General features: G+C 36.0%; 1 protein-coding gene across 2 annotated transcripts; it reads left to right on the forward strand.

The window, feature by feature from the left end:
* The first annotated feature begins 10,842 nt into the window (after positions 1-10,842).
* Positions 10,843-11,788, forward strand: LOC132267068 (probable mannitol dehydrogenase). 2 transcript variants are annotated; one of them, XR_009468841.1, is made up of 3 exons: positions 10,843-10,932; positions 11,017-11,204; positions 11,335-11,368. XR_009468841.1 is itself a non-coding variant. In XM_059768118.1 (3 exons), exons 1-3 carry the CDS (start codon positions 10,894-10,896, stop codon positions 11,478-11,480), a joined length of 339 nt encoding a protein of 112 aa, XP_059624101.1. In that variant the 5' UTR covers positions 10,843-10,893; the 3' UTR covers positions 11,481-11,788. The 2 variants fall into 2 exon arrangements, 1 of the variants encoding a protein (XP_059624101.1); XM_059768118.1 differs by having other exon boundaries at positions 11,017-11,170; positions 11,335-11,788.
* Positions 11,789-19,455: the final 7,667 nt, after the last annotated feature.

The raw sequence follows: 19,455 nt of genomic DNA on the forward strand, positions 1-19,455 counted from the left end.
CGGATCAGACCGACACCATAGTTACTTTAGGGTTATTAGCCCACGGGTAACCTCCCTGTGTGCGCACTAGACTATAGAGGGACAATCCCCTGTACTAGAACCATGTCATAACCGTAGTTAAACAACGACATCCCCAAGTTTCCAAAATCAACAAGTTGTGCAACAATGTAAATATCAATATGAATATACAAGATAATTAACTATCTACCAAGCATAACCAAATTTGGAAACACATACAATACATGTACTAAGTCCACAACTACTATGGCATGACAAATGTCGAATCTTCAGTGTGCGATTCGTTACACGCTATGGCAATCTCATTCAATATTGAAAACATATACTTATGAATCTAATACAAGTCCAAAATCATGATTTAAACATACAACCAATGTCAATGTATGATTATATCATTAATGCAATAGAAAAGGAAATTAATTAAATAAACTAATTAATTTCTCTAGATTTCAAATCTCAACCAAATGATCCCTAATTAATACATGTTATACAATATAACTTGATCATTACATTTATTAATTCAAAAACTTAATTAGGCATTGGAATAATAAAATGGAATTTAATTAAATCATAATAATCAAATCCCTAAATTCTAAAACAACATCAAATAGTCCCAAACTAATATATGCTAGTATACAAGTCCTAATCATCACAAATATCAAGTTAAAAACTTAATTAAGCCAATGGAACCATTAAATTAATTAAAATCTCTAAATTTTCAAACTTATCCAAATGCTCTTAAATTAACATAGGTTAGAGAACATGCCAAGACTTACTTTAATATCACATTACAAGTTGGTTTCATGCTTGATATAACCATATGAATTAATCTTTCACAAAAGATAAATATTAAATAAAAGTTGCAATTCTTATTTAAATAATCCAAATTTAATATATGTCAACAACCATACCAAGGCCTAAATTTCAAGCATGCCACAATTTAATTCTAAGTTACATATCATCATGAGAATTAAATCTTAAACATAGAAAATAATTAAATTAAATTCTAGAACTTGAACTAAAGTATGCATATAAGATGTATAAGTATCTAAAATCATTAATACAACATTTAAATGAACCTAAGACATCCCCTACCTCAATTTGAGATGAAAATCTCAGAAGCCACCAAAATGAAACCACTCCGAATCCGACGAAACTTTGGGTTTTTATCGGGGACAACACAATGAACATTAAACTCCAAAGAGGACCTACCCAAATCCTAACTTGACCTCAAACCTAAACTCAAAAAAAGGCCAAAAATGGGTTCTAATAAGGGGGAAAGATGCGCGTAGTCAAGACAAACATAAAACACAAAGGCACTATGACTTTTTAACAAGGGGAGGAAGTCCAAAAGAAGAGAGAGAAGGTGGCAGCCCCTTGGCTGCCATGGAATCCAGCCAAAAGAGGGAGAAAGAAGGTGAAAAAGTGATCTTTCACTTTAAGGCATTCTGTTTATAGTAAAACCTTAAAAGTGTGCCCGAACGGGCCTCGCCGGGTCCGAAAAAGTGGAATTCGAGCATACACGCTCAAACAGCAAAACTCCGTGAACAAAAAAGAACCAAAATGAGAAAATATGAATAATAAAAGAAACGGCGTCGAAAACTGAGTTCCAAGTAGAGAGATATGCCCCGTATAAGTTCGGTGGCAACCGGGGCCAAAAACCCTGAAACTGGGGGAAAACGACCAGAAGACAATTCTAAGAGTACACGACTCGACGAAAAGTGAAAATGAATCCCGTACCAGGATCCAGGTTCAAAATGAGGTATTAAGTAATAACTTTCATTAATTGCACAATGGCCTCTCCAAAAAATGATAATTGCACTAATAGCCCAAAATGAAAATATCTTCCAAAAATATTTTCTTAAAAATTTCTGAAATAAAATATCTTCAAAAGATATTTACGAAAAATACCCTAAGAAAAGAAAAAGTTTACAAAGAATTATGCATCCATGCCCCAATGGACACCGGGAGGAACCAGAGTAGTTTTCTGCAAAAGTAAAGATACGTATTTCGTGGAAATCACTTAGAATGAAAATATGTGAAGTCAAAAACCAACTTCGAATACAAAAAAGTGTGGTTATGCCAACAAAGTGACAAACGGGGAAAAACAAAATAGTGAAAGGGACGAAAAGTGAAAAGTGTCCAAAAAGTAAAAATATGAAAATGACTTGGTCCTTAAAGGAAATTGTCAATCCAAATAAAAGAGTCTCAGAAACCATTTCTGAGCACTCAGATGACACTAAATGATGATAAACCGAACTCAGAAAGGAAAAGAAAAACGGAAAAAAAAAATATCCGTGAAAATTTGAGAAAAGGAAAGGAAGAAAAATGACCGAGTCATTACAGTCTACATTGAAGAAAGCCCTTGAGGGTTGGATGACAACAACTATGAGTGGCTAAATCCATCTCTTGGGGCTGGAGATAGCCTCTAGGCTTGCTTCCTAAACTTAGTATTTTGTAGTTTTTGGGGATTTATGTTGTAAATAATGTTTTGACCATGATTATATATAGATCTTGAGTTCTTACATGATTTATATGAATTAATTATTCTAATTGATCTTTTATTTCTATTCATATGTCTATATATGTTAGAATGAATGGTCATGTGCTTACACTAGAATTTATGAGTTTAATGCATGTTTATGTGTGTTGGAATTATAAATCTAATAATGGTCAATGTGCTTAATTGATTACTCTTGTGGTTTATTTGATGGATTATACTTATTTCTTGATGGATTGTACTACCTCTTTAGTTTAATTAGTTTAATTTCCTTATCATTAGTATAGTTGTAATGTAGTTGCTTTAAATTCCTAAATAGATAAATAATCCATTCTTATTGTTTGATGATCCACGCTTATGTTTTGTGTGTGTATTAATTGTAGGTTTATTCAATGGTCAATGATTTAATTTGATAGGTTGTACTACTCATTAGATTGATTAAACAATTTATGCTTAATTTATCATCCATGCTTAGTATTTCAATTAATGGCACACACACTTGTTTTACAACATGGAATCCTCCTAAATTAACAAATGCTAAATGTATAGTGAAGTGAAGCTTAGTAGTGAACTCTATGCCCTAAGACTTCTCTCTCATTCTCTATACCTTAATCTTTAGCTTATTTTTAATTTGCATGTTTTTGATTGAATCATTAGCTTAATTCAACCAACCAAACATTTCTTTGATCATTCGACTTACTAACCCGAATTCAATTCCGTAGCACCTTACAAATCCCTTCAGACAATCCTTACTCATTCTTGGTACGTTAGTAGTAATAGTAGTAGTGATTTTTATAAATTTAAATTTGACCAAAAAGGCATTTCTTGAACCACATTCACTACACATTTTGGCAAAGCATAGCTACGGCTCGTGTCAGGAAACTTGGCTTGGTCCAAACCTAGTCCCATACATGCATCCCAAGTGCCCCAAAATAGATTCAAAAACATGCTAAGGTGCTATACCACCTTTCCCAACATGGAAAAAAACTATGAAAGTGTGTGCATCATACTATAGTACGCAATTTGCCCCAAATGGAATCAAAATGAGAAAATACAAAATATTTTTTGTGTAAAGAAATGCGTTACAATAGCCCATGGCCTCATTACATTTCAAATACAAAATATCACCTGTCAAACCTTCGAAGTCGTAAAACTAGTTTCAGAAGTAAAATGCGAAACCAAGTGCATACAAGTAATCCAAAAGATGTTTGGCCCTTGATCACATATCATACATATAAAATGAGTCTCAAAAAAGGGTACTTAGGTACACATTACATTTCTCAAGGTAAAAACAATATGTTGAAACCAAACTTATATTTCAATTTCAAAAGAAAGTATAGAATGCTAATACTTACATGTATGGGATATTACACAAAAGGATATCCAAAGCTACCATGCCAACCTAGGGATGTTGTGCATCCCAAAACAAGGTCTCCTTATTTGAAAAGTATCCCAACAACTAGGGTGAGTAAACAAAATTACTCGTAGGAAATGAACATGTGTATAACCTAAGGTTTTAACGGTTTTACTAATCAATATAAACTGATCCATGTGATTCATGCCGCCTAATGTCTATGTTCAAAGTGTGACTATAGGTTCATCCTTAAGATACATTAGAGCATTTTAACATAAACCACAATTCTAAAGGGATGAAACAACATTGGAATATCCAATACAATACAACAAGGTATAAATTCTCAATATTATCAACTTGGAAACGAAAATGCGAAATCAAACAAATGTGGACACACTTGGACGTAACGCAGAATCAAATCGAACGAATAGTAGTTATTTTAGGTTACTAGCCCGCTAGGAACTACCCTAGTGCGCACGTGTGGGGAGAACTCGTATCTGCCGCATTAGAGTTCTACTCTAACCATAGTCAATACAACAATGTCCCAAGTTTCCAAAATCAACAAATTGTGCAACAAGGTAAATACACATATACTCAAGGTACTTAACCATCTACCATACACAATCAAATTTTGAAAACCACACAACATATGCCCTAAGTCCTCAACTACAATGGCATACAAAAATATCGAATCTTCATTGTGCGATTCGTTACACATACAATGGCATAATCAAAATCTAATCTTCATTATGCGATTCGTTATACTTAACAACTATATAATCAATACTTAAAACCTATTCATGTGAGTATACAGCAAGCCTCAAATCCATTATTTAGACATCAATATGATTTCAAATATACAATTAAATCAATGGAAACAATTATATAGAATTTTTAAAATCACATAAAAAGAATCTTTAGATTTTAAATCGCTACCTAAATGAACTCAAATTCATATATGTTAAAGATTAACTTAAGGCCTTTACAAATATCAAGTCCTAAGTAAATTTCATTCAAGGTACAACTACATAAAAGTCTTAAAAATAAAGGAAGACATGCATACAATTTATATTCAATACAAAAACACTGAAAACACTAAGGTGATAAACATGAAAACACCCCCTACCTCACTAGAGAATAGAATCTCTAGAATCCAAGGCAACCAAAGGCTAAATGGAAAACTAAGAAAAGGTATTCTAGAGGGAGATGAGAGGAAGGTTTTATCTTTAGGATATTAAGCTAAAAGGTAAGGGGAAAGGCTTAAAAACAACAACAATAGAGGCTAAGGTTTTAAGGTTTCTCTAATAGAGGCAAGAGATAAAGCTTGAAAATGACTTGAAAATCTCTATTTTCAACACTTACATATGGTCTTAATAGTAAAAAAAACATATTTTTACAGTACCACTCTCACACAAGACTAATTCTTACCCCTCCACTTGTCACCATCCTAAGCCTCCTCCTAAGGCTTCATCTAAGCCCTACACTTGTCCATATCCAAAGCCAACAAGTGGTCCAATCCTAACCCACCAAGTGGGTAAATCCTCACCCTCCACATGTCATTATCCAAGGCTCCCAAGTGTTACCAATGTAATACTTACAAGTGGACCAATGAGAGTGTGACACAAGTCACACTTTCCAAAAATTGGAAAAAGGTCCCTCCCCAAAATATCTCACAAACTAAATTACAAAATGGTCCCTAAGACAAAAATCCCAAGAAAATATAATTACGAAAAACACCACGTAAAACAAAATGTTTCCGAAAAAAACTATGCATCCACGCCCTATGGGAAAAACTAAACAAGTAACATGCTTTTCTACAAAAATAAGACTACGCATTTCATGAAAATCAAATGGAATGGATGCATGCAAAGCCAGAATCAAATCTAAGCATAAACCCTAAGGTTACGCGAAAAGAAATGACAAACGAAAATGAACGAAAAAAGAAAATTTTTAAAAAAAAGAAAGAAAAAAAAATGACCGGGTCATTACAATATCCTCTCCTCCTCGTGTATGATTCAACTCCTTTCTATCTTTGTGTCAAATTTAATATAGTTATATTGAAGTTAAAGCAAGCAAATCCTCTCCATTAATTTTTTCTCCAAGCTATTATAAACTATGAATGTACAATGCCATCACTTTTGTTAGGATTTAATGTTTATGTAACCATAATAGTAGTACATTGGTAATTGCACAAGCGATGTCGTGACATGTCAACTAATGGAAAGAATCCATTTTCCACACTCACATCAACAACATGCTAAACCTCCCATTTCAAAGGGAGGAGATAATACCATCTTGGCCAGAGACCTCGTGGTCTCAATTTTGAAATTACTTTGTGGTGTTGGATGATTGTGGACAGTAATGCTTGTAGGACTGATTCACAAATTGGAACACTGATAAAATCAGTAACAAATAGGTAAATGTCAAATGATATTTGAGACTCATAGAAAAAATTCAGAGAATTAATAATATCTACAAAATTAGAAAGCATATATAAGTGCTAAGAAATTCATGTAGAGCAATTCTTTATGAAAAATACAATTACATATTGGCGCATTTTGCCTTTCCATGCCACAAATCTCATAAAGAAGAAATGTTTAGACCTAGTTTTATTGTTTTCTAGGCAGTGAGTTGATGATTTTCATTTCGTATCTTAAATCTGCAGAGTGTTACCCCTTTATTTGTTAGTCTTACCCCTTTATTTGTTAGTCAAGTGCGGAGACATGACAATGAGTCACTCCAGATATTGCTAAACTCTCAAAGGATCACCTTTAGAGTGATGTTTTTCTTATCCATATTCCTTGAAATATTTTGCTCTTCGCAATCATTATATTTACTGAGAAATTATTAGCCGGTCTTGAGACCACCTGGTCCCGAAACTAGACCACCTAATAATTTCTCGTATTACAAATAAAATAACGGTAATATGCAAGAAACCCCATGCTAGATACAGAATGTGCAAATACTCAACTACCATTACTCTCAAACATAATGCTTAATCCATTTCACAAATAAGATAGGGAAATTTTTGGTTTGATTCGTACAATCAACTACCATCATGCGAAGTTTAAGGAAGCTTATAAATACAAACACAATTTCTCTACCATTTTTTCGATCGAGGGAATTATGGGTCACCGAAGTTGGGTTCCTTTGTTTAATTTATAACCCAATTGACAACAAATGCGGTGTCGGTTTTCTTTCCTTCGTGTCGATTTTCTCAGGAACGAAACTAAAGATAAGAAGATTCCTTCAGCCACCACATGGATTGTACAGATCAATGAAGACTGTACTGGAGGATGAACGACCTTTTCAGTGAAGCGGGGACGGGTTCAGAGGGTTTAGGAATCGCTCGAATAGTGACAAAGACAATGTGGGTCCAATCACTCCTTGGGGGATATAGGAATTTTGATATATATATATATATATATGTTATCCAGAATTCATAAATATGCAGAAGTGTGTATATTACTGTAAGTAAAAAAAAAAAAAAAAAAAAAAAAAAAAAAAAAAAAAACTAAATGATCAAAAAATAATAATTTTGCAGTATTTTTTATTATATACAAATAATATTATAAAAAATATTATTTAATGATAATTTTATGTGCCTTTTTGCTTCTTCAGCTTCTCTTATTAGAAATGATAACTGATGCGGAATGTGGTTTGACACGAAGAAAGAATGTGGCCGGTAGTTGTGAGTTGCGCAACGGAATAGGTTGTGGAAAGTTTGAATTTTTTAAAATTATTTTAGAGAGAGATTAATCACATGTTTTTTTATCTTATTTTTTACTTTACAAAAATTATTGGTTAATTAGACAATCACACACAAAATAAAAGCAAGTACAGTTTAGAGTGACACCGAATTTTAGTAAGGAAACTAATTAGAAAACTTTGAAGATTTTTGCGCTGTCCCGAACATAAAACGATCCACTATGTATAAAGCAAAGTATACCAAACTTTGACTCAGGCTCACACTCCTTTACTATACTGAGACTCAATCTACTGAACGCCCGTGGCTCTACGACTTCTCATCCAATAGCTCTCGACTTCAGACTTATACCTTGAACCTTGTAGAAGGATTGTTGGTAGATCAACAACCTTGATCCCTTCAAAATGTGATCGAAAAATCCTCTTTTTTTAATCTGAATTTGTTGTAGAAGAAAAAATATATGTTTTCTCTGATTGCTGTAGATACAATCTTTAATTGCTCAGTCATGATTAGGAATATAACAACACCCTAATTCACTTATGTGTATATAGTTTGTATGTTCTTAAGAATCTCACAGAAAAAAAGTTTTTAATAACAATCAGAATTTTAATACAAAAAGCCATATAACCCTAAGTGAGAAAATTTGTTTTTATAGCTTTAGGGGGAAAAAAAAAAAATTTGTTTTTATAGACTTTAGAAACCCTATTTGTACTTAAAAAAACAAGTTAATTTTCATACATAACCATTAAGGTAAAAGTCTACAAAATAGGAAGTAGAAACAAAGTAGGAAACGAAGTTACCATAATCTGCTGAAAGATTTGATCCGGTTCAGCAGCCCTTGAACCAATTCAAGTTGGCCAGTAGATTTTTTTAAAAACAAAGCTTTGATACTTCAATCGTTCAGCTGCTCTTGAACCAATTCAAGTAGGCCAAACTAGAACAGAAGATTTTATGCTTTGAAAACTTATGGCAACACTTATTTTTTGAAAACATACAATGTATGCAAGTGTTCTTACCTTATAACTAAACTTCCTAAAGTGTTGTTCTTACCTTTTTCGAAGGCGTTAAGATATTGATCATGAACAACTCTTCAATTCCGCTTCCAATCTCGAACTTGAAATTTGAACTGAAAAATTCAACTCAATTGGACTTGTTTTGATCCAATTAAAATTTTTATATCTCACAATCTCCCTATTTGGCAATTCCATGACAAAACCTTAAAAACAAAAAGATAACCTACCCAAGCAAAAAAGGAATATTACAATTTGTCAATAAAAATAGAATTTTTCCCTTGAATTTATTTCAACTATTCTTGACCATCATTGAAAGCTTCAACTTGTTTTCTGCAAATAGATCAAGTAAAACTACTAGTGAAAGCTTAATAAACATGATATAAATTACTCCCCCCGAATCTTGTATTTTCTCCCCCTTTTTTGGAACAAAATGACAAAGGTGGAAAGTTAAGACTATAAACGAGTAAAGAGAGTAACAAAAATCACATATCATAGATGGCAAGTTGAATTGTTAGAACAGAGAAAAAAATATCTAAATGATGATGCATATGAGTATGTATGAACATGTAAGCACACATCATGGATCAAAATATCCGAAACTAAAAACTACAAAAACAAAAATTGTAGTCAGTCTCCAAATCAATCATCAATATCATCACCAGCAAACGAAACTGTAGATGTCACCACATCATCACCACTATCACTAGAATCATTCTCAGAACCATCAACCTCATCATCATCATCCTCCTCCTCAGTATCATCAGCATCTCTCTATAACGTCTCTGGAGGTGCGGGTCTATAGTCATCCTACGTAGGAATACCCAACTGCTGTTCTCTAAAGCTCTTAACCTCAGCTCTTAGCTCTCTTACTTCATTCTTTAAAGAGTGAACTCTATCCAGAATAGCACGATCACTCTGAAGTAGAGAAGCAAACAAAAGATTGGCATCATTCTTTATGAAGTTGCCCTTGGTGGTGAACAACTTGTCAGAGTCAAACATATGTGATGAAGTTACAACTGAACCTCCTTCTGCCTTTCCAGCATTCTCCCGAGCAGTCTTAGATTTTTTCAAAACACGGAGATCCAACTCAGTCATTATCCTCTGATGATAAGCTCGTAGAGGAATCATGATGTTATTTTTCTTATAGAACTCCATTATGATCATTGGGAATGGAGATGCATAGCGACGAGCATCCTTCTTGTAATGAAGAATCATAGTTCGCACAATAGATGATCCTATCATAATACGAACTCTAGTAGCCAAGAAGTACAAGATTTGAGGTCGTTCCAAAAGACCCAATGTATGCAATAGCAAACAAATTGAGGAGAGCTGCCTCATCAGTGAGAGATCGGGATGGAATAAAGTGAAGATGCTTCTGAGATCCCGGAAAACAAATTGTATCATGAATTTCTAAATGTTTTGGTATGGAATTCTCACTATAAACTACTCTTCCAATGCTTGTAGCAACATTTGGCACATTTAGAAGTTCTCTAACGACCTTTTCCATAATTGAATAGTCCACCACAAAGACAGATTCCACAAAGTGGTTGTCACGAAGATAAGTTTTCTTGATATTGGCAAGAAATAATGAACCACGTCCCGGGAAAATTCACCTGTCATCTTGGTGAAGAATTCCCACTTTTATTTCTCTATGTAGTCAATAAGTTTCTTTTCGGCACTGTCTCAGAGCTGGTCTAGAAGAAAATTTCTTTCGGTTTTTATCGCCCCATCCTTGCAGACATCATTGAAGGTTTTCCTAGCATTCTCATCGTAGAAGTGCTCTTGAGTAAACTTGATCTTCCCGGTCTCACACACAGTAGGATACCCAGCTGGTATCTCTTGTGGTGGTGCATTAGGAGCAATAGGATGAGATGGAGCAACCAATGGAACACTTGAACCGATTTGTGGTTCCCGGATGTGAATTCCGGTTTCTAACTCGCTTGGTAGCCCTTCCAGTATCAATTTCTTTGCCCTTTACCTTCTTTGACAACCTGGGAGCCATTTTTATTCACAAACTTTCACTTTGAAGCAATTCGTTGGGGAATTTTATCAAACACCTTGTGTGCAGTCTTCTTCAACCTTGAGTCAATGTAAAGGTTAATCCTCTAGATCCTCACAAATCTGTAAACAAAGCAATATATAATCCCAATCCACAACAATCTGCAAAAAAAATCTCTACACACCTATTTTATGGGATTGTAATTATTAGTTGTGAAGTTTGCAAAGGCTGTTGGGGTTAAAGTGACAGTGATCAGTACATCCCCTAACAAGAAAAAAGAAGCCATTGAATAACTAGGTGCTGATGCATTTTTGGTCAGCCGTTACTCGGGGTCAGATGCAGGTATCTGCTTTTTCTAATTATTGTTTTTATCTATCACTTCACTGAGGTTTTAGTGTGTTCTAATCTCATATTGAATTTATATAGGCTATAATGGGCATAATGGATGGTATCATTGATACTGTTTATGCAAATCACTCTATTTTACCGTTGATTGGATTGTTGAAGTCACATGGAACATTGGTTTTGGTCGGTGCACCAGAAAAACGCCTAGAGCTACCAGTGATGCCGTTGCTTATGGGTAATTTTTGACATCACTAGTGTATTCTATGAAAGTGAGTAGGGGCAGCTTGGTCAGCATAACTTATTATTAATTTGATATACGTTAATGATAATTTCCTTCGCCTCTTGGTTCTTCGGCTTCTCTTATTAAAAATGATAACTAATGTGGAATGTGACTAACAGGGAGAAAGATCGTGGCTGGTAGTAGCACTGGGGGGATAAAAGAAACGCAAGAGATGCTCGACTTTGCAGCAAAACACAACGTAACAGCTGATGTTGAGGTCATTCCAATGGACTATGTAAACACTGCTGTGGAGCGTCTTGAATAAGATGATGTTAGATACCGATTTATCATCGACATTGGGAACACTTTGAAAGCTCCTTCATCCTAGGAATTTTGGTTTTCCCGAGGATGTTTCGGGGTCAGACAAGGGATCAATATTAGGATCTATGTTTCTATATTGTTGTCTTCTATTGTTGTTGTCATCATTCAATCTGCTGTGTCTGATGTCATTTTGAATACATTGGTTTATTTTTATGTTTTGGGAGATTAGACATCGATTTTAATCTTGTTGTAAATCAGTGCTCCTATCTGAGATTTTATTTGATTGTAATAATACTTGTTCATGGTATTGTATCTTTTCTTGCCAGGTTTAAAAATAGACCCACGGTCATTCATATGCTAAAGCAGAATTATGGTCAATCTAGATCCTAAACATTAGTTTTTTAGACTACAAAATTTCATTTAATAAGATGGTTTAGGTATAATAATTTGTAAACTATATATTATTTATATAATTATCATTTGATTGGCGCATCATCTCTAAAGTATTGCTTTACAGCCATGGAACCAAATTCTCACCAGACACAACATTTGGCTTGGATAACTTATTCTCAGGAGGAGTTTACTCAAGTTACTCTGGAGTCTATGCAGTTAGGATAGTTATCCCCTTACAAAATTTTTAAAAAACAGGTCCAATGTAGGCCTAGGGGGCCATGTGCCCCCTAGACGGATAAGTTAAATTTTCTTTCTTAAATTATACTCTAATTTTTATTTCTTTTTCTATTTCAAAATGATAAGGGAAAAATAGAACACAATTCAAATTCAAACAAAGTAGTTCAAATAAAGATTCAAATGAGGATAAAAGTAAAGTAATGCCCTTCCCAAAAATCTGTAATGTTTCTCAAATTTTCCGCTTTTCGGATATTTTTCAAATTTTTGGACTTATTATTTTTTTGTCTCGTTTTGTGTGCCACACACCAATTAGCGTGCCGCGAAGGTTTTGAGTGAGGTTTGGGGCATTTCTTAAAGTTTAGTACTCTTAGGAATTCATTTTTAGCCATTTAGGCATTGTTCGGGTTGTCAGGCCCCGGGTCCCGAGTGGGTCCCGTACCTGAATTTTCGCACTCAGTATTATTTTTAGGGGTCATTGCATTTCATATTGTGTTATTTGGAGTATGTTTATGTGGCTATGTTTAATTATATCATTATAGCATGTTTAGTGCATATATTTGCATACGGGGCATTTTCGTCATTTCTACAGTCAAAGCAGACCCCACGTTGACCAAGCTATATAGAAATGACCACATGATCATTCTTGGTCCATTTCTCCTGGTTTCTACGGAAAATGCTCTCTCTCTCTCTTTATATTCTTTCTTTCTCTAGATCTAAGACTTCAAGCTCCAACTTCATTAATTTCCACTAGGAATTTGACTTTGCCATTGAAGGCAAAGTTAGCGAGCACGACAATGGCTACAAGTTGATGATTTCAAATTTTGGGTCACCTTGGTGGGGGTTTCTTAGGACTTTGGCTTGATTTTTTAGGTAGGGGTCTCTAAAACCCATCTCCTTTGATTTTTTTGAATTAGTTCTATACTATTGTGTTTATAGCATGTAAAATTATGAAGTTTGTTCATGGCTATTAGGATTTATATATATGTGAGGCATGATAATGTGTTTTATGTGGCAAAGGTGTCCAATTACTTGTTTATTGGAATTATTGTGAAGGTATGTGCTTGGTTGATTTTATTACATGCTTTATATGGCTATAATGCCTTGGTTAATAAATTGAGAGCATGATGATTGTTGTGTAAATTTACTTCTAAAGCATGCAAGTATGGTTGTAAATTGGACATAAGAAATTTCATGTTGGCATGACATAGAAATACATGTGACGTTCATGTATTGACATTGGGTGAGTTGGGAAAATAGTTTTTGAAAAGAGAATTGATTTGGGAAAGGTTTTAAAAAGGATGTTTCTGAAAACGAAAAGGCAAGGAGTTGCCCTGTGTCTGTGGCGTTAATGGAACCTAGAGGGAACATAGGGAGACTGCCCTATGTGTGGTTGAGTTCCCTATGCCCAAATGATGCTAAGTAGTCGCCTTAGGTCAGGGATAGTTAGCCAAACCTTCTCTCATGGAGTTGGAGATTCACCTTGGGCTAAGTTACATTAACGGTTTGATGATTGTTACATTGGAAAGGATTTTGAAAAATGGGGAGTGACATTGGCTGTAACGACCCTAATCGGAGGGTCCGAAACACTATATGGGTCCTAACCCGACCCAAAACTGCGCAAGGGTAATAAGGTCATTTCAAAGTTAATGAGAGAAATTTCTTGCCTCTAAATAAGTCAATGGGAATCCACTTAAGTCATCACAGCCATACAAGCTCATTTGGTACGGTTCTAGACGCAAAGACAACAATCTCACGAAATTAGGCCTTTACAGTTTGAAAGATTTCCGAAGTAGTCCACACTAAAATGGCCATAACTTCTTATATGGTTGGAATGTTTAAATAAAATTGGTATCATTGAAAATATGACTCAAAATTCTTGAATTTAACCCAATTTGGTTAAGAAATAATGGTGTGATGACTGTTTGAAGTCGACTAAAAATTCTAGTGCGTTGCCAGGAGTTAGCCAGCCGAAGTTGAAGGGTCATCAGGTTAACAGATATAGTCAACTGGCTTAAACAACCTTCTAGTGATGCCAACTCTCTGTTTTGGCCAAAATGAACAGTCAGCCGGTTGGCTTATGTCACCAGCAGGCTGACACTCCCTAGGAGGTGAAAAATAAACTATTTCTGGCTATCTAAGGCATCGGGTGCCCCCGTGGCATCAAGGGTGACCTCAAATCGATCCCAACTGATTCAAAAACATACATGAACATAAGGAGAAGATGGGACACATCCTACGTATACATATACTAACGTAAAATGATGTAAAACCCCTTAACTACCCCATCATTTTCTTACATTCATTCATTTCATAATATTACAAAAATAATGCTTAGAGTGATATCTTTATACTCCAAAATAATAGGTTACATTTCCATTTAGGATTTCAGAAAAAAATATCATACTTGGCTCAAAGTTTACAAAAATGCCATGTAGTGCAAAAGTTAAAAAAGATTGCCAAAAAAAAAAAAAAAAAAAAAAAACCGGAGGAGTTCTTCATTACCCTTGCAGAGGAAGGTCATCAATTACCTCCTTGGCAAGACCTGGAAAATGTTAAAAGAAGAGGTGAGCACAGAGGCTCAGTAGATGTTGCCTAAGGCATCAACTTTGGACTCTTTTGAGCCACATAGCACACAAAGGGATAAAAAGGGAACCAGGATCATGCATTGGGATTTTTATCACATTTATATCATAAATAACCATTCCATCAACCACATAACACATTTCAATAAGATTGTGTATGTAATGAAATACAATGCGCATGTCCTCATGCTTAGCCTCTACCAACCCTAACTAACATTTTGAAAACTACTAACCGACTTTCCTGAGGTGAGATTGATAACTATCCCTAGTTCCAAATCCGGCAACCATTTGGGGCCTAACATCAACTTTTTCACTTCTTAAACCGGCACGCGCTCCTGATCGGTTGGTCAATTAAACATCAACCTTCGCAATAGCACGAATCATTGTAAAATAGGGCTATTGGTCGGGTAAGTCGAACCACTGGGACTGCGCTAGTCTATGGCAACCTAAGTGTCTAGAATTGTTCTTAGAATGATAAAGGGTTTATAGAGGTTTGTTGGATGTCACTTAAGCTAGGAAATTAAAAGTGCATAAAACAATAAATTGCAAGAATTCAAGGGAGTGAAGTACAAGTAAAGAAGGCTAGGGAAATGAATCCACCTCTATCCCTATACACATGCTAGGTTAAGAATAATTTAAGGGAAAAACAACATATATGATAGTCATGATACATAACAATACTAGGTTGCTATAATATCCTCAAGAAGTTCATTTAAATAGGAAGGCAAGAATAAACCATCAAAGGTTCACATGATCAACTACCTAAACTAAAATGTAGCTTAGAACATGCTTACTAAGTCAAGGATTATCACGCCCTAATTTAAATGGTGAATGCACATAAAGCAAAGAATCAAGTATAGACCATCAAAGGGAAACCCTAAGCCATGAACTATCTAGGTTCTCTAACTCCATGCCATTGAAACCATTCCATGATCTAACTTCCATTGTCACCATGGAAGTGCAAGCAATATGATTACGAAAAGCAACCATCCAAGACAAGATGAATAACTCACAATAATCATTTATAAACATTCAACATTCATTACAACAAAAATGAGGCTCTTGACCATGGAAAGACTATAAAAAATACATTGTAATCCCCAAAAATAAACTATACTAACACATGCTTACAAGGGAGGGGTTTCATCACCTCCCTAGAAGAAGAGTTAGTTACCCATTGGAGCCTTAGAATGAAGAAGAAGCTTGAACTCCATCTCCAATTTTCGAGCTCCCCCTTGTTAGCTTCAAGAACACCTTCCTTTCTTGCTCTCTTCTCTCTCCTCTATCTTGCAAAAATCAAAAGTTCCTAATGTGTGGCCCTTGGGTAGCTTTTTATTCTCCAACACACCCTCTCTCTCCTCCTAGGAACACCTCCAACCACTTCATAAAGAAGGAAGATGGCATTGAGGAAACCAATGTGCAAGTAGCTGAAATTGAGCCATTTCCGAGTGCAATCTGCCTGATTTTCGTGCACTCAAAAAGTGATCTCGAGCACTCTAACTTAGTGCAATGTGCAACATGTTCCTCTTGCTCAGCGCTGACCTATTTTGGGAAACCTGGTATAACTTTGTGCCCCGAACTCCGAATGATGATCTGTTTGAAGATTTGGAGAGCTGATTCAGTGTTTTAAAAACTTCATGTTTTGATGAAGACCCAATTCTCAAGTCTGGTTGGTCAAAAATGGGGAGAAAGGCAGTACTTCAGTGCTGCCAGGCAGTTCTGCACACCTCTGTTACGAAGATCATAACTCTCTGCTCCGAACTCCGAATGATGAAGCACTTGAAGATTTGGAAAGCTGATTCAGAGATCTAAATCTTTCATGTTATGATAGAAGTCTAGTTCTTGAGTTTGCTAGGTCAAAAATGGCGACAAAAGTCAGGATCACTGCTGCCAGAAATTCAGAAATGGCATCCTTTTTGCTCAAAATTCCACAAGGCATTATTTTTGCTTCCTTTTTGCACTTTAACATGAAAATGCATAAAAACATGCAAATGGAGTTAATCTGCATAAAATAATTAATAACTGGACTTTGTTAATGTAATTTAGGGCGCTTGAATATACAATATTCGGCGCTTATCACACCCCCAAACTTACATTTTGCTAGTCCCTTAGCAAAACTACAATGAAAAACATAATGAAAAGACAACCATGGGCATGCTACTACAAAAATATCATCCATGATAAAATGAGATAGATACATAGCTCAAATACAACTTGAAACAGACAAAAACTGGAGATGGGGTCATTGGGAAAACTACCTTGCATATATGAAGCATTGATACAAAAAATGGGAAAAACCATTTCAACATGCATGTATCAACATCAAAGTCCATATAAATAATTCAATTGTCATCTCTTAAATGGAAATAACTCAAACTCCAGTGAAAGTGAATTGGATTCTCAACATGCGGCTTTTACTTTCTTTTCCAATTCCAAGGCACAAGTTTTCAAATCAATGAATTCCTTTTTACATGAAGTCCCTAAGGCATGATTTTATTTTCAAGACAACTTTTGTTGCTTGTTAACAATTTATTTCAACACATAAGCGAAACATAGAATGGTTGTGCAATGCTAAAGTCCCTTAAGCTTTCTAACCAACCTATGTAGCAAGCGTTAGGCCAACAACTCCCAAACCAGACGGCTTTAGGGTGTTAAGTGTAGAGACACTCCAAAGGACTTAATAGCTCAAGTTGGAAAGGCTACGAACTTCAGCTAACCATGTTTATTACAATTTTTTTGAATGACCGTGCAATGTTTAAGTCCTTTAAGCTTTCTAACCAACCCTTGTAGCAAGCGTTAGGCCAACAACTCCCAAACCAGACGGCTTTAGGGTGTTAAGTGTAGAGACACTCCAAAGGGCTTAATAGCTCGAGTTGGAAAGGTTACGAACGTCAACTGGTCATTTTTCATTCATTTTTTTTTTTTTTTTTTTTTAAGACTTAAATCATGCCAAAGATATTCATCTATCAGGTCCATCAAATCAGATTAACTAGGCCAAGGTCAAGGTTGATCAGCTGCATGCCTCACAGTTAAGTTTCTAATGTGCATCTGTGCATTGTGAAGCTTATAAGAGTGTAAATCCAGCAATAATCTAATTGAAACATTTATACAGACTAGTTTGAATCTACATGATCATTTCAACTCAAATTTTTCTTTATTTTCAAAAATTTCAATTGCTTCTATACACAAGGTATTAAACATATGTTTCATCTCCGACAAGTGTCAAGTTATACTATCATTGCTTAGCAAAAATTATGAAACCAAAAATATGCCAAGAATGCTTTGATGCACCCCCAAACTTAAACTACACAGTGTCCTCAATGTGGGACATGGATGCAAGTTAGAGACAAAAATGACAAAGAGTATAAAAGGAACAACAATACCCAGGGGGAGGGAACGGCATTTTGAGACAAAAACCCCCAAACTTGAATTGGACTGCGCAACCTGGAGAGCAACATGAAGAACAAAAAGAAACAACCACAAACAACATTAATAGCACAAGCATAAATACAGAAAAAGAATGTAGCGAAAGTTAACAGAACAGAAAGAATTTACATTGCAAAAAGAGTTTACATGATGACAAAAAGAGCTGTACAGGGATCATGTCGACTAGAGCAACCTATACATAGCAAATTCTTACAGTTCAAAAGGAAAACAAAAGATACAAGAGAAACAGTTACATATGAAACAAAAAGATAAGGTCCACACTCGCAACAAGCTACTGTCCAGAAGGTAAACGGGCGAGGATGGAATGGAGGAGAGATTGAGTCTTACGCCGTTCAGCGGAAGCCAAACGACGTTCCTCAGCAGCGACACGGCGGTCTTCAGCAGCGAGACGACGATCTTCTTCAGCACGTGAAGAAGTCTCACACAGAGTCTGAGTGCACGCGGACAAAGAATTCTCAAAACGATCTAGTCGCTCATGAATATCGGCAATGGAAGCCCTGATGAAAGCCTGGTCCTGGTGAGAGTCGACCGGAGGCTTTACCCTTGCAGCGGCTACGGCGGTGGAGGCATCCTCAGAAGGAGGAGGAGGAGGAGCGTGGATGAACAGGGGAGCAGGAGGCTGAGGGGTACCAGAATGGCTAAGAACATTGATCCACCGGCGCTGGGTAAAAATTTTAATCTTTTCGCCTTTTGGTTCATGGGGAGGAACAACGAAACCCTTGTGCTGAAGGAGCCGAGTGATGAAAAATGGCAAAGGCAATTTCCGATTTTCAACTCGCGGAACCCGTGCATTATGAGCATCATACCAAAACTTCATAAATGTGGTCCAAATAAGCTCGGGGATGGAGAACCATTGGCCTTGGTCCATGGCATATAAGGCTTGCAGAAGGAGGCCCCGACGCTCGGTGCTATGCACCAAAGGGCAGACATTGTGCTTGAAGACAGTGTCAATGAACCATAGGCGTTCCGGAAGATTGGTTTTGCGGATAAAAGACCGGGGCCTAGTAGGATTGTCAATAGTGCAAATGGCAGCGGCAATCTGCGCCACAGGTAATGTATCCGGCTCCTCATATAAAGGGAGATTCTCACGATTGACAATGTCATCGGGGCACTCAATGGGGCAACCAGAAACCTGAATGATGTCGGTCATAGTGAAAGCATAGGCGGTGCCATCAATGGATGTAGTGAGAGAAATGGGTGGCTTTTCAGGGCATTGGAGATTCTGGTAGAAGAGGCGCACTACACGGGGGTAGGCAACCCTGGCAAGGGGCGCGCAAATGTGCTGCAGACGCCGGTTAGTCAATTCGGCTACAGCCCACG

Source organism: Cornus florida, unplaced genomic scaffold (assembly GCF_030987335.1).
Source record: "Cornus florida cultivar Cherokee Brave unplaced genomic scaffold, ASM3098733v1 CherokeeBrave_3.0.0_Hap2_Chr07, whole genome shotgun sequence".
Classification (NCBI taxonomy): Eukaryota; Viridiplantae; Streptophyta; class Magnoliopsida; order Cornales; family Cornaceae; genus Cornus; species Cornus florida.